The sequence below is a fragment of the Ranitomeya variabilis genome, chromosome 2 (genome assembly GCF_051348905.1).
Source record: "Ranitomeya variabilis isolate aRanVar5 chromosome 2, aRanVar5.hap1, whole genome shotgun sequence".
In the NCBI taxonomy this organism is placed as follows: domain Eukaryota; kingdom Metazoa; phylum Chordata; class Amphibia; order Anura; family Dendrobatidae; genus Ranitomeya; species Ranitomeya variabilis.
Genome location: NC_135233.1, coordinates 23,890,416 through 23,912,333, shown reverse-complemented (window position 1 = coordinate 23,912,333; position 21,918 = coordinate 23,890,416). Strand labels below are relative to the sequence as shown.

Genomic DNA, 21,918 nt, shown 5'->3' with positions numbered 1-21,918 from the left:
TTGCACAGTCTCTATGGTGTATGGTGCAGGCGTCTCTTACCACGGGGAGGGTTAGCCATGTTGCCACGATCCGATCAGTCAGCCACCGATACCAGCTCGGAGACACAAATATCAAAGGCAGAAACGGGCCGAGCATGAAAATGCTCCCGAAAAAACTTCCCAAAAACAAAGTGCAGACAAAGTAGACCCCTCTCCATGACACCATGGCTCTGAAATGCAATAGAACAGGGAGTTAGTGTAAACAGACGCATTTCCCTCCATCAGTAACATCTCCCCAACTGTCGCAGCCTCTGCTTTCCCCATAGTAGTCACAGCACGGCCCCTTTCTTCTTACCCTCCTAGTTCGTGGGTCTGAGATAAATGTATTCTTTAAGTGGTGCCAGCAACAGACACCGATCAGCCAAACCGCAGGACACATCGGAGCCCCGCAGGACACATCAGACCCCCGTGGGACACATCAGACCCCCGCCGGACACATCAGACCCCCGCAGGACACATCAGACCCCCGCGGGACACATCAGACCCCCGCAGGACACATCTGAGCCCCGCAGGACACATCAGAGCCCCGCAGGACACATCAGAGCCCCGCAGTACACACCTGAGCCCCGCAGGACACACCTGAGCCCCGCAGGACACACCTGAGCCCAGCAGGACACATCTGAGCCCCGCAGGACACATCTGAGCCCCGCAGGACACATCAGACCCCCGCAGGACACATCAGACCCCCGTGGGACACATCAGACCCCCGCCGGACACATCAGACCCCCGCAGGACACATCAGACCCCCGCAGGACACATCAGACCCCCGCAGGACACATCAGACCCCCGCAGGACACATCTGAGCCCCGCAGGACACATCTGAGCCCCGCAGGACACACCTGAGCCCAGCAGGACACACCTGAGCCCCGCAGGACACATCAGACCCCCGCAGGACACATCAGACCCCCGCAGGACACATCTGAGCCCCGCAGGACACATCTGAGCCCCGCAGGACACACCTGAGCCCCGCAGGACACACCTGAGCCCCGCAGGACACACCTGAGCCCCGCAGGACACATCAGACCCCCGCAGGACACATCTGAGCCCCGCAGGACACATCTGAGCCCCGCAGGACACATCTGAGCCCCACAGGACACATCTGAGCCCCGCAGGACACATCTGAGCCCCGCAGGACACACCTGAGCCCCGCAGGACACACCTGAGCCCCGCAGGACACACCTGAGCCCCGCAGGACACATCAGACCCCCGCAGGACACATCAGACCCCCGCAGGACACATCTGAGCCCCGCAGGACACACCTGAGCCCCGCAGGACACATCAGACCCCCGCAGGACACATCAGACCCCCGCAGGACACACCTGAGCCCCGCAGGACACACCTGAGCCCCGATGCAGTTTTGGTCCTCATAAACCAAAGTATTTTGGATTTTTGCAGCCAAAGGTGGAAGAGGCTCGTTCAGTCCTGACTGGGGCAGCCACGTGAGGCTTATAGGGGTATCGCCTGCCCTCTGGATGATTTCTGGGGGTTGCACTGCTGGGACCATCATCGGTACCTCGATCGGGGCTCTGAGATGCACAGTTAATAAGGAGCGGTGGTACACCATCACAGTTATTTACGCGACTGCCGGACATGGCCAGTCGAGCCAAATGTTGTACTCCGCTACCTCCTGTGATCCACACACGTGGCCTCCCCTTCATCCAAACTGGGCACACTCGAGGATAAATGACAACTTGCTAGAATACTTTGTATCTCCCGATGATACGATCGCCGTCTTCTCTCATCATGGTCACACATCTGACACTACTGAGGCTATGTTCACACGTTGCATTTTTGCCGCTTTTTTTCCTGGAGGCCACACCTGTTCTCTTGGCAGTAAAGAAGCCGCTTACAAAAACCAGGTTTTGCTGCGTTTTTATTGTCCCTTGCGCATGCTGATTGAGTTTAGTGCCCCCCCCCCCAAAAAAAAAAAAAAAAAAAAAAACACATGATGCAACTTCCTTGGGTTTTTGCACCAAAACCGCAGCAATACCTGATATCTGCATTTTTTGCACTTACTCATTGCTTTGTATGGGTGAAAAAACGCTGAAAGAAGTGACGTGCTGCAGTTTGTAAAGAAGCAGCAGTTTTCCAATTCAGTCAAGAAAAAATAATAATGTGTGTGCAGATTTCTGAAATCTTAGACTTTGTTGGTCCTGTAAAACGCAGCATAAAACTTGCATTAAAAACCGCAGCAAAAACGCAGAGTGTGAACACAGCCTAAAACTAGGCCGGATGTCAGTACTGATGCAGACAGGGGATTATACGCACACTTATCTCATATTCGGCACGTCCCTCCACCCCGTGTGTGCGGCAGCAGTGACGGCTGATCCCGAAAAGTCTCAGTTCCCATATTGCTAATTTAATGGGGATTCCAGTCTGTAGGTCTCCAGGAGATGCAAAACTCTCCACTCCCTGCACATGGCCGTCAGGATGTGCAGAGGTTACAATAGCTGGGAAGCCGCAGGACAGAGGCCACACAGGAGGACAGAAGCGTTCATATGACGCCCTCCTCGCCTCTTCTCGCCCCGATCTTCCTTCCACTTTTCTAAACTCATATTGTTATTTATAGCGACTGTGTTGTGAATAATGACCCCGATTGTTCCGTGCGGCGACGTAAACCGGGGACAAAGTATGAATCACCGGCTGCCGAGCTTCGCTCGCTTCATTCTCGTAACATGGTGTCGGCCCGTGTACAACCATTAAATAATTATCTATGACTACATCATAGTAAGAAACACGAGGCGGAAATACCGTATAGAGAACGAGTCATCACCTCTGCTTATCTACATGAAGACGGTGCCCAGGGGGACGCAACATGGCGCACCTGGTGGGGTCATGGACAGTGCCCAGGGGGACGCTGCACGGTGCATCTGCTGGGGTCATGGACGGTGCACGGCACACCTGCTTGAGTCATGGACGGTGCCCAGGGGGACGCTGCACATTACATCTGCTGGGGTCATGGACGGTGCCCAGGGGGACGCTGCACATTACATCTGCTGGGGTCATGGACGGTGCCCAGGGGGACGCTGCACGGCACATCTGCTGGGGTCATGGACGGTGCACAGCACACCTGCTTGTGTCATGGACGGTGCCCAGGGGGACGCTGCACGGCACATCTGCTGGGGTCATGGACTGTGCACAGGGGGACGCTGCACGGCACATCTGCTGGGGTCATGGACGGTGGCCAGGGGGATGCTGTACGGCGCACCTGCTGGGGTCATGGACTGTGCACAGGGGGACGCTGCACGGCACATCTGCTGGGGTCATGGACGGTGCCCAGGGGGGACGCTGCACAGCACATCTACTGGCGTCATGGACTGTGCACAAGGGGACGCTGCATGGCGCACCTGCTGGGGTCATGGACGGTGCACAGGGGGACGCTGCACGGTGCATCTGCTGGGGTCATGGACGTGCCCAGGGGGATGCTGCATGGCACACCTGCTGGGGTCATGGACGGTGCACGGCACACCTGCTTGGGTCATGGATGGTGCCCAGGGGGACGCTGCACGGCACATCTGCTGGGGTCATGGACGGTGCCCAGGGGGACTCTGCACGGCACATCTGCTGGGGTCATGGATGGTGCATGGCACACCTGCTTGGGTCACGGACGGTGCCCAGGGGGACGCTGCACGGCACATCTGCTGGGGTCATGGACGGTGCCCAGGGGGATGCTGCACGGCGCACCTGCTGGGGTCATGGACTGTGCACATGGGGACGCTGCACGGCGCATCTGCTGGGGTCATGGACGGTGCCCAGGGGGGACACTGCACAGCACATCTACTGGCGTCATGGACTGTGCACAAGGGGACGCTGCATGGCGCACCTGCTGGGGTCATGGACTGTGCACAGGGGTACGCTGCACAGCACATCTGCTGAGGTCATGGACGGTGCCCAGGGGGACGCCTGCTGGGATTTGCATAGTGACATTTTTGGGTGGAGGGAGCAAGAAGGCGGTGGCTCACCCGTACCCCACCTTGGGATAGTATCTAAGCCTTGGTCAGCCCGGTGGACGTGTACCTTTCCAACAGATCTCCGTGCAGATTGTGACATGGTAATCGGGGCGTGCCATCAGTAATATCAGGGCATGCGTGCGCCTATCTATGGGGTTGGGCAAGTGCCATGGTGTAAGATATAGGAGGATTAAAATCCAGCAGCCTGACACATACAAGGCTGCATGCTGGGACTTGCAGATTCACATGCCAATATATACAGTACGCTGCCCAAAGGCATCAATAATATATATAAAGCAAGCGACACTACTCTGTTCTCCTCCTCCTCGACCTGTCGGCTGCCTTTGACACAGTGGACCATTCCCTATTATTACAGACCCTCTCATCCCTTGGCATCACAGACTTGGCCCTATCCTGGATCTCCTCATACCTAACAGACCGGACATTCAGCGTCTCCCACTCACACACCACCTCCTCACCTCGCCCCCTATCTGTCGGAGTCCCACAAGGTTCAGTCCTAGGGCCCCTGCTCTTCTCCATTTACACCTTTGGCCTGGGACAGCTCATAGAATCTCATGGCTTTCAGTATCACCTCTATGCTGATGACACACAGATCTACATCTCTGGACCGGATATCACCTCTCTACTAACCAGAATCCCACAATGTCTATCCGCTATTTCATCCTTTTTCTCCGCTAGATTTCTCAAACTTAACATGGAAAAAACAGAATTCATCATCTTTCCCCCATCTCACGCGACCCCCCCCAACGAACCTATCCATTACAGTAAATGGCTGCCCACTCTCCCCAGTCCCACAAGCTCGCTGCCTCGGGGTAATCCTTGATGCTGATCTCTCCTTCAAACCACATATCCAAGCCCTTTCCACTTCCTGCCGACTTCAACTCAAAAATATTTCACGAATCCGTTCATTCCTCAACCAAGAATCTGCAAAAACCCTAGTCCATGCCCTCATCATCTCTCGCCTTGACTACTGCAACCTCCTGCTCTGTGGCCTCCCCTCAAACACTCTCGCACCACTCCAATCTATTCTAAACTCTGCTGCCCGACTAATCCACCTGTCCCCCCGCTATTCCCCGGCCTCTCCCCTCTGTCAATCCCTTCTCTGGCTCCCCATTGCCCAGAGACTCCAGTACAAAACCCTAACCATGACGTACAAAGCCATCCACAACCTGTCTCCTCCATACATCTGTGACCTCGTCTCCCGGTACTTTCCTACACGCAACCTCCGATCCTCACAAGATCTCCTTCTCTACTCCCCTCTTAGGCTGGGTTCACATTGCGTTAATGTGTGCACGCTAACGGACAGCGTTGCACGGCGAAAATGTCGCAATTAACGCCGTGCAACGGGTCCGTTAGCGTGCCCATTGACAGCAATGTAAATTTCTCCTGCAGCGCATCACTAGCGCGTGCCTTTTTCGGCTCGCGCTAGTGATGTGCCGTTCTTCTGTGACGCGCCTCGGACGCTGCTTGCAGCGTCCGCGGCGCGCCCGAGGTCCGTTCCCCGCTCTCGCAGATCGGGGATCTGCGAGAGTGGGGACGTTAACACGACCCCAAACACGGCCCCTAAATAAACATTGCGTTAGCGCAATCCGCTAGCGCTAAACGGATTGCCCTAACGCAATGTGAACCTAGCCTTATCTCCTCTTCCCACAATCGTATACAAGATTTCTCCCGCGTATCACCCCTACTCTGGAACTCTCTACCACAACATATCAGACTCTCGCCTACCATTGAAATCTTCAAAAAGAGCCTGAAGACCCACCTCTTCCGACAAGCCTACAACCTGCAGTAACCACCGATCAACCAAACCGCTGCATGACCAGCTCTACCCTCACCTACTGTATCCTCACCCATCCCTTGTAGATTGTGAGCCCTCGCGGGCAGGGTCCTCTCTCCTCCTGTACCAGTTATGACTTGTATTGTTCAAGATTATTGTACTTGTTTTTATTATGTATACCCCTCCTCACATGTAAAGCGCCATGGAATAAATGGCGCTATAACAATAAATAATAATAATTATATATATATATATATATATATATATATATATATATATATATATTTTTTAAATAAACTGACTGATTGTACAGGAAAGTGCTGCAAAAAAAAATATATACATATAATCATTCCGGGACATAAAAATCCAACAAAAGACACTAGTATGTTGTCCCATGAATTCACAGCGCAAACAGATCAGCAGCGATCGCCAGGTCCTGAGACTTGTCTGCAGCAAGATGTCGCCCTGGATGAAATGTTGCACTATAAGACAGACTGAAATCAGAGAGCGTGAGGCCATTGTAAGGAGGCAGCGCGTTCACCAAAAAAAGATGCCCAAATACCATGAGGACAGGGGAGGCGGGGAACCCCAACATTAAAGGTCAGAAACGTATACAAGATAGCAGGGGCTTGTACTAAACCTCATCAGATACATTAGTACATCATGGATGGGCCCTGAGACACTTAATCTGAGCTTCAGCTGGACGGCGGCTGCACACGGGGTTAATGCTGCGGCCAGGAACGGGGACCAAGACCACTATTTCTGGCCATTATCTGACTCCTATCCTGCAGTCTCTATGACTTGTTCTCTCTGAGCTAGTGGGTAGAAACGAGCGTCTGCAATGTCTCCCATACACAGCACACACAGGCACGAGGGATTCCTGCTCACTATTAGGAATCACACCCCTTAATATATTGGTAATACGTTTTGCAGCAGTATTTCAGAGTGAATGATAAAGAAGCAAAAAGGAGAAGTGGCTTGTAAGTGGAGAAAGGAGTTCTCTTACAATCTATGTTACTAAGTTTCTTGTATTTACTCCTATAAATTTATTGATTGAATCGGGTCTCGCTCTTTCAGACAGTGAGAGGCCCTGTCATGTGGCATCAATGATCAACTGGTTTTGTGCCCAGCAGGGATTTTACTACTAGAAAAGGCAATCAGCCGTAGACATTACATCATCAGCTCCTCATCTTCCCACATGGAGGAACCCTTCAAGACCAAAGTGGACAAGCTCGCAATCAGACTGTCACATAAAGTACTTACTGCAAGTGTGAACGACGCCAACCGGCCTGAAGCCTTTCCCAAAACCGCCGGCTACCTGGAGCCTCACCAAGAGGCGCATTAATCATTAACGTGCTCCCTGCAGCCTATTGATGGGGAACGACCTGAGGGCAAAGTTTCAGAATGATATTTACATCCTCTATGTCTTCTGTACATGCAGATGCTGCAGGGCCGAGTCCTGTAAGGGAAATCTCTGCAGGATCTTTGTATTTGCATCTTTGGTCGTACATTATCGGACATGTACCCAGTGCAGATCCAGCCAGGACGTATCAGGTCCCGGCTGCTGGTAATGTGGCATGTCCGCTGTATCAGCCACAGAAAACCCGCAAATTACCAATAAACTACAGCGGAGCGGCCCGTTATTCCTGTAATGTGCCGCCACTCACTACAGAGCTGCAATAATGGGCGGTCAGCGCGAGTGTGTCATTTAACCAGAGCATTACACAAAAAGCATCAGGGCGAGTGCAGGGTAATTACTCAGAAAATGTAGCTGAAATGGCTTTCGACTGATTTTTTTTTACTTTTTAGCAGATTGAAAAAAAATAAGTCACCGCATGAATACATTATCCTGTACTGATCCGGAGTTACATCCTGTATTATACCCCAGAGCTGCACTCACTATTCTGCTGGTGCAGTCACTGTGTACATACATTACATTACTGATCCTGAGTTACATCCTGTATTATACCCCAGAGCAGCACTCACTATTCTGCTGGTGCAGTCGCTGTGTACATACATTACTGATCCGGAGTTACATCCTGTATTATACTCCAGAGCTGCACTCACTATTCTGCTGGTGCAGTCACTGTGTACATACATTACATTACTGATCCTGAGTTACGTCCTGTATTGTACCCCAGAGCTGCACTCACTATTCTGCTGGTGCAGTCACTGTGTACATACATTACATTACTGATCCTGTGTTACATCCTGTATTATACCCCAGAGCAGCACTCACTATTCTGCTGGTGCAGTCGCTGTGTACATACATTACTGATCCGGAGTTACATCCTGTATTATACTCCAGAGCTGCACTCACTATTCTGCTGGTGCAGTCACTGTGTACATACATTACATTACTGATCCTGAGTTACGTCCTGTATTGTACCCCAGAGCTGCACTCACTATTCTGCTGGTGCAGTCACTGTGTACATACATTACGCATCCTGAGATACAGCCTGCACATAAAAGGCAGCATGACTCTGTATATAAGGGGCGGTATATGCTGTGTACCTGTATAAGGGGCGGTATACGGTGTGTACCTGTATATAGGGGCGGTATACGCTGTGGACCTGTATATAAGGGGCAGTATACGCTGTGGACCTGTATATAAGGGGCGGTATACACTGTGTAGCTGTATATAAGGGGCAGTATACGCTGTGGACCTGTATATAAGGGGCGGTATACGCTGTGGACCTGTATATAAGGGGCGGTATACGCTGTGGACCTGTATATAAGGGGCGGTATACGCTGTGGACCTGTATATAAGGGGCGGTATACGCTGTGGACCTGTATATAAGGGGCGGTATACGCTGTGTAGCTGTATATAAGGGGCGGTATACACTGTGTAGCTGTATATAAGGGGCGGTATACGCTGTGGACATGTATACAAGGGGCGGTATACGCTGTGGGCCTGTATATAAGGGGCCGTATACGCTGTGGACCTGTATATAAGGGGCGGTATACACTGTGTAGCTGTATATAAGGGGCGGTATACGCTGTGGACCTGTATATGAGGGGCGGTATACGCTGTGGACCTGTATATAAGGGGCGGTATACACTGTGTAGCTGTATATAAGGGGCAGTATACACTGTGTAGCTGTATATAAGGGGCGGTATACGCTGTGGACCTGTATAAGGGGCCGTATACGCTGTGGACCTGTATATAAGGGGCGGTATACGCTGGACCTGTATATAAGGGGCGGTATACACTGTGTAGCTGTATATAAGGGGCGGTATACGCTGTGGACCTGTATATAAGGGGCGGTATACGCTGTGGACCTGTATATAAGGGGCGGTATACGCTGTGGACCTGTATAAGGGGCCGTATACGCTGTGGACCTGTATATAAGGGGTGGTATACGCTGGACCTGTATATAAGGGGCGGTATACGCTGTGTAGCTGTATATAAGGGGCGGTATACGCTGTGGACCTGTATATGAGGGGCGGTATACGCTGTGGACCTGTATATAAGGGGCGGTATACACTGTGTAGCTGTATATAAGGGGCGGTATACACTGTGTAGCTGTATATAAGGGGCGGTATACGCTGTGGACCTGTATAAGGGGCCGTATACGCTGTGGACCTGTATATAAGGGGCGGTATACGCTGGACCTGTATATAAGGGGCGGTATACACTGTGTAGCTGTATATAAGGGGCGGTATACGCTGTGGACCTGTATATAAGGGGCGGTATACGCTGTGGACCTGTATATAAGGGGCGGTATACGCTGTGGACCTGTATAAGGGGCCGTATACGCTGTGGACCTGTATATAAGGGGTGGTATACGCTGGACCTGTATATAAGGGGCGGTATACGCTGTGTAGCTGTATATAAGGGGCGGTATACGCTGTGGACCTGTATATAAGGGGCGGTATACGCTGTGGACCTGTATATAAGGGGCGGTATACGCTGTGGACCTGTATATAAGGGGCGGTATACACTGTGTAGCTGTATATAAGGGGCGGTATACACTGTGTAGCTGTATATAAGGGGCAGTATACGCTGTGGACCTGTATATAAGGGGCGGTATACGCTGTGGACCTGTATATAAGGGGCGGTATACGCTGTGTAGCTGTATATAAGGGGCGGTATACGCTGTGGACCTGTATATGAGGGGCGGTATACGCTGTGGACCTGTATATAAGGGGCGGTATACACTGTGTAGCTGTATATAAGGGGCGGTATACACTGTGTAGCTGTATATAAGGGGCGGTATACGCTGTGGACCTGTATAAGGGGCCGTATACGCTGTGGACCTGTATATAAGGGGCGGTATACGCTGGACCTGTATATAAGGGGCGGTATACGCTGTGTAGCTGTATATAAGGGGCGGTATACGCTGTGGACCTGTATATAAGGGGCGGTATACGCTGTGGACCTGTATATAAGGGGCGGTATACGCTGTGGACCTGTGTATAAGGGGCCGTATACGCTGTGGACCTGTATAAGGGGCCGTATACGCTGTGGACCTGTATATAAGGGGCGGTATACGCTGGACCTGTATATAAGGGGCGGTATACACTGTGTAGCTGTATATAAGGGGCGGTATACGCTGTGGACCTGTATATAAGGGGCGGTATACGCTGTGGACCTGTATATAAGGGGCGGTATACGCTGTGGACCTGTATATAAGGGGCGGTATACGCTGTGGACCTGTATATAAGGGGCGGTATACGCTGTGGACCTGTATATAAGGGGTGGTATATGCTGTGGACCTGTATATAAGGGGCGGTATACGCTGTGGACCTGTATATAAGGGGCGGTATACACTGTGTAGATGTATATAAGGGGCGGTATACGCTGCGGACCTGTATATAAGGGGCGGTATACGCTGTGGACCTGTATATAAGGGGCGGTATACGCTGTGGACCTGTATATAAGGGGCGGTATACACTGTGTAGCTGTATATAAGGGGCGGTATACGCTGTGGACCTGTATATAAGGGGCGGTATACGCTGTGGACCTGTATATAAGGGGCGGTATACACTGTGTAGCTGTATATAAGGGGCGGTATACGCTGTGGACCTGTATATAAGGGGCGGTATACGCTGTGGACCTGTATATAAGGGGCGGTATACGCTGTGTAGCTGTATATAAGGGGCGGTATACGCTGTGGACCTGTATATAAGGGGCGGTATACGCTGTGGACCTGTATATAAGGGGCGGTATACGCTGTGGACCTGTATAAGGGGCCGTATACGCTGTGGACCTGTATATAAGGGGTGGTATACGCTGGACCTGTATATAAGGGGCGGTATACGCTGTGTAGCTGTATATAAGGGGCGGTATACGCTGTGGACCTGTATATAAGGGGCGGTATACGCTGTGGACCTGTATATAAGGGGCGGTATACGCTGTGGACCTGTATATAAGGGGCGGTATACACTGTGTAGCTGTATATAAGGGGCGGTATACACTGTGTAGCTGTATATAAGGGGCGGTATACGCTGTGGACCTGTATATAAGGGGCGGTATACGCTGTGGACCTGTATATAAGGGGCGGTATACGCTGTGTAGCTGTATATAAGGGGCGGTATACGCTGTGGACCTGTATATGAGGGGCGGTATACGCTGTGGACCTGTATATAAGGGGCGGTATACACTGTGTAGCTGTATATAAGGGGCGGTATACACTGTGTAGCTGTATATAAGGGGCGGTATACGCTGTGGACCTGTATAAGGGGCCGTATACGCTGTGGACCTGTATATAAGGGGCGGTATACGCTGGACCTGTATATAAGGGGCGGTATACGCTGTGTAGCTGTATATAAGGGGCGGTATACGCTGTGGACCTGTATATAAGGGGCGGTATACGCTGTGGACCTGTATATAAGGGGCGGTATACGCTGTGGACCTGTATAAGGGGCCGTATACGCTGTGGACCTGTATATAAGGGGCGGTATACGCTGGACCTGTATATAAGGGGCGGTATACACTGTGTAGCTGTATATAAGGGGCGGTATACGCTGTGGACCTGTATATAAGGGGCGGTATACGCTGTGGACCTGTATATAAGGGGCGGTATACGCAGTGGACCTGTATATAAGGGGCGGTATACGCTGTGCAGCTGTATATAAGGGGCGGTATACGCTGTGGACCTGTATATAAGGGGCGGTATACGCTGTGGACCTGTATATAAGGGGCGGTATACGCTGTGGACCTGTATATAAGGGGCGGTATACACTGTGGACCTGTATATAAGGGGCGGTATACACTGTGTAGATGTATATAAGGGGCGGTATACGCTGCGGACCTGTATATAAGGGGCGGTTTACGCTGTGGACCTGTATATAAGGGGCGGTATACGCTGTGGACCTGTATATAAGGGGCGGTATACACTGTGTAGATGTATATAAGGGGCGGTATACGCTGCGGACCTGTATATAAGGGGCGGTATACGCTGTGGACCTGTATATAAGGGGCGGTATACGCTGTGTAGCTGTATATAAGGGGCGGTATACGCTGTGGACCTGTATATAAGGGGCGGTATACGCTGTGGACCTGTATATAAGGGGCGGTATACGCTGTGGACCTGTATATAAGGGGCGGTATACGCTGTGTAGCTGTATATAAGGGGCGGTATACGCTGTGGACCTGTATATAAGGGGCGGTATACGGTGTGGACCTGTATATAAGGGGCGGACCTGTATATAAGGGGCGGTATACGCTGTGGACCTGTATAAGGGGCCGTATACGCTGTGGACCTGTATATAAGGGGCGGTATACGCTGTGGACCTGTATATAAGGGGCGGTATACGCTGTGGACCTGTATATAAGGGGTGGTATACGCTGTGGACCTGTATATAAGGGGCGGTATACGCTGTGGACCTGTATATAAGGGGCGGTATACGCTGTGGACCTGTATATAAGGGGCGGTATACGCTGTGGACCTGTATATAAGGGGCGGTATACGCTGTGGACCTGTATATAAGGGGCGGTATACACTGTGTAGCTGTATATAAGGGGCGGTATACGCTGTGGACCTGTATATAAGGGGCGGTATACGCTGTGGACCTGTATATAAGGGGCGGTATACGCTGTGTAGATGTATATAAGGGGCGGTATACGCTGTGGACCTGTATATAAGGGGCGGTATACGCTGTGGACCTGTATATAAGGGGCGGTATACGCTGTGGACCTGTATATAAGGGGCGGTATACGCTGTGGACCTGTATATAAGGGGCGGTATACACTGTGTAGATGTATATAAGGGGCGGTATACGCTGTGGACCTGTATATAAGGGGCGGTATACGCTGTGGACCTGTATATAAGGGGCGGTATACGCTGTGGACCTGTATATAAGGGGCGGTATACGCTGTGGACCTGTATATAAGGGGCGGTATACGCTGTGGACCTGTATATAAGGGGCGGTATACGCTGTGGACCTGTATATAAGGGGCGGTATACGCTGTGGACCTGTATATAAGGGGCGGTATGCGCTGTGGACCTGTATATAAGGGGCGGTATACGCTGTGGACCTGTATATAAGGGGCGGTATGCGCTGTGGACCTGTATATAAGGGGCGGTATACGCTGTGGACCTGTATATAAGGGGCGGTATACGCTGTGGACCTGTATATAAGGGGCGGTATACACTGTGTAGATATATATAAGGGGCGGTATACGCTGCGGACCTGTATATAAGGGGCGGTATACGCTGCGGACCTGTATATAAGGGGCGGTATACACTGTGTAGATGTATATAAGGGGCGGTATACGCTGCGGACCTGTATATAAGGGGTGGTATACGCTGGACCTGTATATAAGGGGTGGTATACGCTGGACCTGTATATAAGGGGCGGTATACGCTGTGTAGCTGTATATAAGGGGCGGTATACGCTGTGGACCTGTATATAAGGGGCGGTATACGCTGCGGACCTGTATATAAGGGGCGGTATACGCTGTGGACCTGAATATAAGGGGCGGTATACATTGTGGACCTGTATATAAGGGGCGGTATACATTGTGGACCTGTATATAAGGGGCGGTATACGCTGTGGACCTGTATATAAGGGGCGGTATACGCTGTGGACCTGTATATAAGGGGCGGTATACGCTGTGTAGATGTATATAAGGGGCGGTATACGCTGCGGACCTGTATATAAGGGGCGGTATACGCTGCGGACCTGTATATAAGGGGCGGTATACACTGTGGACCTGTATATAAGGGGCGGTATACGCTGTGGACCTGTATATAAGGGGCGGTATACGCTGTGGACCTGTATATAAGGGGCGGTATACGCTGTGGACCTGTATATAAGGGGCGGTATACGCTGTGGACCTGTATATTAGGGGCGGTATACGCTGTGGACCTGTATATAAGGGGCGGTATACGCTGTGCACCTGTATATAAGGGGCGGTATACGCTGTGGACCTGTATATAAGGGGCGGTATACGCTGTGGACCTGTATATAAGGGGCGGTATACACTGTGTAGCTGTATATAAGGGGCGGTATACATTGTGGACCTGTATATAAGGGGCGGTATACGCTGTGGACCTGTATATAAGGGGCGGTATACGCTGTGGACCTGTATATAAGGGGCGGTATGCGCTGTGGACCTGTATATAAGGGGCGGTATACGCTGCGGACCTGTATATAAGGGGCGGTATACACTGTGGACCTGTATATAAGGGGCGGTATGCGCTGTGGACCTGTATATAAGGGGTGGTATGCGTTGTGGACCTGTATATAAGGGGCGGTATACGCTGTGGACCTGTATATAAGGGGCGGTATACACTGTGGACCTGTATATAAGGGGCGGTATACGCTGTGGACCTGTATATAAGGGGCGGTATACGCTGTGGACCTGTATATAAGGGGCGGTATGCGCTGTGGACCTGTATATAAGGGGCGGTATACGCTGTGGACCTGTATATAAGGGGCGGTATGCGCTGTGGACCTGTATATAAGGGGCGGTATACGCTGTGGACCTGTATATAAGGGGCGGTATGCGCTGTGGACCTGTATATAAGGGGCGGTATACGCTGTGGACCTGTATATAAGGGGCGGTATAAATTGTGGACCTGTATATAAGGGGCGGTATACGCTGTGGACCTGTATATAAGGGGCGGTATACGCTGTGGACCTGTATATAAGGGGCGGTATGCGCTGTGGACCTGTATATAAGGGGCGGTATACGCTGCGGACCTGTATATAAGGGGCGGTATGCGCTGTGGACCTGTATATAAGGGGCGGTATACATTGTGGACCTGTATATAAGGGGCGGTATACACTGTGGACCTGTATATAAGGGGCGGTATACGCTGCGGACCTGTATATAAGGGGCGGTATACGCTGTGGACCTGTATATAAGGGGCGGTATACGCTGTGGACCTGTATATAAGGGGCGGTATACGCTGTGGACCTGTATATAAGGGGCGGTATACGCTGTGGACCTGTATATAAGGGGCGGTATACATTGTGGACCTGTATATAAGGGGCGGTATGCGCTGTGGACCTGTATATAAGGGGCGGTATACGCTGTGGACCTGTATATAAGGGCTCCATACGTCCATTCCTGTATATAAGGGGCGGTAGATGACGTGTATATACGCTCTGTAGCACTGTATACAGGCAGACACAGAGCAGCACGGTGTACACCACATCACACAGAGATAGGAGCAGCTGTCACCTGCCGCCGGTGTTCCCGGCTCCGTCACTCCGGTGCGCCCCCGCCCTGTCGCCGCCCGCAGACCAATGATGACTCCATGAAGCGCCACGCTCCGGAGAGAGAAGGGTTAACACGCCGCTCTCCGCTGCCCGCGCGCTCCTCCTCCTCCTCGCTGGCTTTTTGCATGAATGACGTCACCACGTCGCAGGACAGATTACGTCGCTGGTTGTGGAGGCGGGAGAAAGTCAGGGAGTTATGGGAGAGGGCGGGAAGATGTGAGGTGATTGGCGAGCTGGGGGCGGGGCGAGGTGGGGGCGGCCGCTAGCCGCGGTGTGTGCCCCCAGCCTCAGTAATGCGGCTGCGCATGACTCACCCTGGGTGGGGAGGATTTTGCTCTGAGCTGTAGGGGGCACTGGCAGAGGAGGCAGCGACCCGACAGCAGCAGGATCAGTGGCAGTCAGAGCCCTGCAGACTGACCTACAGCGGCCACTATCCGCCATGTGTGCGCAGACTGTCAGCGCCAAAGAAAAAAAGCAAAGAAACCGAGGAGATAAAAAATGAAACTTTATTAACTCGCTGTTTTGTCGCAGTTTTTGTGCGGATTTTTCCGGAGCTTCCCAATGCATTAAATAGCGGGAAAGCCGCAATAAATCCGCAAAATTAATGAACGCACTGCGTATTTTTTTGCCATGCGTTTTTATCGCAGAAAAATACGCAGCATGTGCACAAAAATTGCGGAATGCATTCAAAATGATGGGATGCTTAATGTATGCAGTTTTGCTGTGGAAAACCGCCGAAAAAAACTCGAAAAATCCGGAACGTGTGCACATACCCTAAAACGCGTGTGGATTTTATGCAGAAAATCTCCGATTTTGTTTAGGAAATTTCTGCATAAAATCCTGGCGTGTGCACATGGCCTTAGACCAACAGTGAAACCATTAAGGCTGTGTGCACCCCTTGTGGAGTTTGATGCGGAGCCGCAGCATTTTTGGACACGTGGAATTGCACCAAATTCTCAATGTAGTGCACAACCAATGTTAGTCAATGTGAAATCCAGCATTGGTGCGCTCATGCTGCGGAAAAATCTGTGCAGATTCGTAGCATTTTCTTTTCCCAGCATGTCAATTCTTTTGGCGGATCTGCAGCGTTTCTGCACCCATTGACTTCCATTGAGAAAAACCACAGGTGTGAAAAGCGCTGCAGAAAGGAAGAAGAGTGTGTGGGCGGAGATTATGTGCGAGTGTGTGTGTGTGTGTGTGTCTGCGAGTCTGTGTGTGTGTACGCGGCTGTGTGGGTCTGTGTGCGCGGCTGTGGGTGTCTGCCGGTTTCTGTGTGCGGGTCTGTGTGTGAGTGCGCGCGGCTGTGTGTGTCTATGTGCGGGTCTGTGGGTGTGTGTACGCAGCTGTGTTGGTGTCTGTGCGGGTGTGTCTGCCAGTGTGTGTGTGCGCAGCTGTGTGTGTCTGCCGGTCTGTGTGTGTGTACGCGGGTCTGTGGGTATGTGGCTGTGGGTGTCTGCGGGTTTCTGTGTGTGCATGACTGTGTGTCTGCACAGCTGTGTGGCTGTGTGTGCAAGAGTCTAAGTGTGCGGGTGTGTGTGGGTCTCTGTGTGCACGGCTGTGTCTGTGTGTGTGCGTGGCTGTGTGTGCAGGTGTGTGTATGCGTGCGGGTGTCTGAATGTGTGTGGGTCTCTGTGCGCGGATGTGTCTGCGGGTCTGTGTGTGTGTGCGCGGCTGTGTGTGTCTATGTGCGGGTGTGTGTGTGTGTGTGTGTGTCTCTGTGCTTGTGCAGGTCTGTGTAAGTGCAGCGCCCCAGAGACCTGGTCATTGCAGTAACGTCGCTCTGCTGCTAAGGGGGGCTATGGTACGTCTGATGGCACTAAAGGAGTTCACCTGACCAGGTATCACAGTCACACATTACACGTCACACTCCGGCCACCAGGGGGAGCAAAAGGTTCTATGTATTAGGCCACTCCTCACACTCTGGTAAAACTGGGGGTTGGATAGGAAGTTAGGGTACTGTCACACAGTGCAATTACGATCGCTACGACGGTACGATTCGTGAAGTTCTAGCGATATCGTTACGATATCGCAGTGTCTGACACGCAGCAGCGATCAGGGACCCTGCTGAGAATCGTACGTCGTAGCAGATCGTTTGAAACTTTCTTTCGTCGCTGGATCTCCCGCTGTCATCGCTGGATTGTTGTGTGTGACAGCGATCCAGCGATGCGTTCGCTGGTAACCAGGGTAAACATCGGGTTACTAAGCGCAGGGCCGCGCTTAGTAACCCGATGTTTACCGTGGTTACCAGCGTAAAAGTAAAAAAAAACAAACCGTACATACTCACCATCTGATGTCCGTCAGGTCCCTTGCAGTCTGCTTCCCGCTCTGACTGTGAGCGCCGGCCGGAAAGTGAGAGCAGATCACAGCGGTGACGTCACCGCTGCGCTCTGCTCTCACTGTACGGCTGCACTCAGAGCGGGAAGCAGACTGCAAGGGACCTGACGGACATCAGATGGTGAGTATGTACGGTTTTGTTTTTTTACTTTTACGCTGGTAACCACGGTAAACATCGGGTTACTAAGCGCGGCGCTGTGCTTAGTAACCCGATGTTTACCCTAGTTACCAGCGAACCTCGGCATCGCTCCAGCGCCGTGATTGCAAAGTGTGACCGCAGTCTACGACGCTGGAGCGATACTCATACGACGCTGCGACGTCACGGATCGTGCCGTCGTAGCGACGAAAATTGCACGGTGTGACGGTACCCTTAGGGAGAAGCTGACTGGGTTTTGCCAAGGTAACATCTAGTGAGAGAAGAGGTTGCTTGGGTAGATTCAGGGAGGTCCCTGTCAGGGGTGGGATCCTGGCAGTGGCCTAGCAAAGGACAGATCGTTACGGAGCCGTGCCTGCACCTCATTGCGGCGGTATCTTAAGAAAGGATAAGAAGCGAGGTTTATTGTGGAGAAGTGAGAAACGAGATCACAGCACAAAGGAGATAGAACCAGGAGGAGTCGTGCCCTGAGATCGGCAACATCCTACTGAGGCGCGTAGCCGGTGGCCGGAACGCCGAGGAAGTAAGAGACTCTACGCATTACTTTGAACTACGGCAGGACAGTTAACTCTAGGTTGGCTGTCTCACCTTTACACCTAATGAAGACAATGGAGGCAATTGTGGGAGAGGGGCATCTCTAGGGTCCCTATAAAATAACTCCAGGCCTACCTCGTCATACGGGTGCATCCTATCCAAACCATCAGGGGGACGGAGAGAAAGAACAGAAACATACACGACAGTTGTGAGGACTATCCCGTGGTGCTCAGCAGGGAAGTACTACAACACCCAGGCGCTAGTAGGTAGGCACTGATTTCCACCTGCAAAGGGAACTCTGGATGCCTTCGGACCGGCCGGTCTCAGCCAGCCCTGTTAGCAGTGCTCTGGATTGTGGATGCCGAAGCCTTCAGTAAAGAGACTGCAACCCTGTGTCCTCGTCATTTACTGTGACCTACACCGTCACCTACTTCTTTAATTGGGCGCCCCTTAGCAGGACCACGGACCGGGTCAGGCCACCGTGACATCCCCCAGAACTGAGAGACCCGGTACCGAGTACCCCGCTGCCCTGCGTTTGGGGGCCGCTCCATAAGCAGACATCGTCTGATGGGACTACTGCTCCCATCCGGCTATGTCTGCTGCCGCAAATAACAGTGACAGCATTAGCCGATGATGGGTCAGTAGTACCATCAGACGATGCCTGTGTTCAATTGTTAAAAAAAAAATACAACATATAACATACAGTACATACTCACCAAACACCTAGTCCCCAACGCACATGTTCTTCTGTAACAAAAATAAAATAATAAACCAATAGTATACTCCCTGTTCCGCTGTAATCTATTTAATAACGAGTGTCCCACGATGATCTCCCGTGTAGAACAGTGACATCGGGAGATGTCACAGTTCTACAGGCCCTCCGGCATGCACTAAAAGGAGGAAATCATCCGCAGTGTATCCCTCCACCACCGGGATAGAGGTCACCTAAGTTCATGCTGTCACCGGCAACACTGTGTGAAAAAATTTTCATGCAGTTGAGCAGTAAAGTGAGAGCACAAACTCTGGTGACCTCTTCTGTGATGCACTGCAGGAGCCATTACCTCCTGTCAGTGCATCGCCAGAAGCATATAGAGCAATCACATCTCCCGATGTCACTGTTCTACAGGGGAGATCGGCGTGGGACACTTGTTATTAAATAGACTATATTGGAACAGGGAGTATTTGTGTTGGTTTATTATTTTATTTTTTTTGCAGGAGATCGAGGGCGTCGCACGGATTAGGCTACTTTCACACTAGCGTTAACTGCAATACGTCGCAAATGCGTCGTTTTGCCGAAAAAACGCATCCTGCAAAAGTGCTTGCAGGATGCGTTTTTTCAGCATTGACTAACATTAGCGACGCATTTGCGACGCATTTCCACACGTCGCAACCGTCGTGCGACGGTTGCGCCGTGCTGTGGCGGACCGTCGGGACCAAAAATGTTACATGTAACGTTTTTTGCTCCTGACGGTCCGCTTTTTCCGACCGCGCATGCGCGGCCGGAACTCCGCCCCCACCTCCCCGCACTTCCCCGCACCTCACAATGGGGCAGTGGATGCGCTGGAAAAATGCATCCGCTGCACCCGTTGTGCGGCGGAGACAACGCTAGCGTCGGGGACCTCGGCCCGACGGGCCGAGCCCGACGCTAGTGTGAAAGAAGCCTTAGCTGTATAATAAATATGGGACAACTGTGTTGTTTTATTTCATTAACAGACTTTATTCTGGCTGTGTCTTTGTTTCACATGTAACAACTATAGGATTAGTAATGGATAGGTGTCTTATTGACGCCTCTCCATTAATAAGCCGGGCTTGATGTCACCATACAATACAAAGGTGACATTAACCCCCTACTACCCCATATCCCACTGCTACAGGGCAGTGAGAAGAGGGGCTAAGTGCTGGAATTGGCGCATCTTAGCTGGGGGGGGGGGGAAATATCCATGGCCCCTTCCTAGGCTATGAATATCAGCAAGCAGCTGTCTGCATAGCCCTATCTGGCTATTAATTATAGGGGGACCCCACATCATTTTTTGGGGGGTCCCCTAATTTAATAGCCAGTAAAGGCTAAGTATACAGATGCGGGCTGATATTAATAGCCTGGGAAGCTCCATGGGTATTACCCCCTACCCAGGCAATAGACATCTGCCCCCAGGTGCTGGCTTTCCCTCTCTGGTTTGGAAAATTGTGCGGGAGCCCACGCCATTTTTTTTCAACAGATATTGCATTTAAGGAAGGGGTCACACTGGCGAGAAACTCGCACGAGTCTCGCGCCTCAATACCCGACACTGCCGCCGACACTCGGGACCTGAGTATGCGGCTGCATGTATTTCTATGCAGCTGAATGCTCCAGTTGGAGTGCCGTGCCGGGTATCGAGGTGAGAGACTCGTGCGAATTTCTCGCAAGTGTGACACCAGCCTAGCGCAGATTTTGTGTGTGTGTTTTTGTTTTTATTATCTATCTATCTATTATCTATCTGTGTGTAAACATTATTCTTCAATGGAGCATGTAAAAGAAGAAGTTGGACAAGGAAATTACATCACAATTCTTTTTTTTTGTGATGTAAAAAACCGCATGAGATCCCCGGGACCACCAATGCCTATACTGCTGGAAACACACAAGAGACGAGTATAAGCTATTTTATTTTATCTGGGTCAAACATTTAGATCAAGAAGGAGTTGTCCTAGTAGTAGATCCCCTTTAAGGGTAAGTGCTTGGTTACCTTTTCAATGTGCCCAATAATAGAGGGGCTAGTACAGCCCTTTCCTTGTGGTTTAAGAAATCCTGCGTGCCAGTCTCTTCCTCTTCCCTTTTGCGTCCTGGAGGTGCTCACTCGGACTCACGTTATACTTTTATAATATCTGCTCTATGAACAGAATATGAGGGGTTTCACAAACGAATCAAAGCATTTTTAGGAGCCAAAAGTTATAAATGTAACTTTTTTATTTATATATGTGAACACATATTTAAAATGACTGAATGTGGTCAAAACTCCTCCCACCCATGGCCAAAACCCTGCTTACTTGCAATCAGCCAATTAAATTGATGAATGGGCAGGGTTTGGGTCAGGTGGGTGGAGTTATGCCCAGTGAGAACCAGTCAGAGAATTCAGTGGTTCTCACTGGGGTGTTGGCTCCCATCGTTCACAGCAAGGATCCGGCTCTTTGTACTGGATCGTTCACGAACAACCCATCACTAGTGAGGACGTTCAGACACCTGCACAGTCACCTCAGCTGTACAGCTGTCAATGCCTTCTTTCACACTCACCATATTTGATGCGTTTTGCCGCTGTTATAATTTTACCTGAAAAGTTGAGACGTCGTGTAGCATTTTACGTCAGTACAGTTTTGTACAATCCCCCTAGGAGCCTGGATCGCTTCTCTGCCTCACATTCACTTTCCACCAGCCAGTCACAGAAGAAGAGGTTACCCAGCTC

The 21,918-nt window shown here is 51.3% G+C and overlaps 1 protein-coding gene across 3 annotated transcripts in view; it reads right to left on the bottom strand.

The window, feature by feature from the left end:
• The window catches only part of LCLAT1 (lysocardiolipin acyltransferase 1), a 224,634-nt gene that overhangs the window by 65,803 nt on the left and 136,913 nt on the right, over positions 1-21,918 (bottom strand). Inside the window, exons 1-2 of one of the 3 annotated variants that reach the window (XM_077282118.1) lie at positions 15,425-15,606; positions 41-209 (exon numbers count right to left, since the gene is read on the bottom strand). In XM_077282118.1, the coding sequence (XP_077138233.1) occupies positions 41-205 (165 nt within the window). In that variant the 5' untranslated portion in view covers positions 206-209; positions 15,425-15,606. Of the gene's footprint in view, positions 1-40; positions 210-7,050; positions 7,074-15,424; positions 15,607-21,918 lie in introns of those variants that run through there. The other 2 variants (XM_077282116.1, XM_077282117.1) reach the window with 2 other exon arrangements.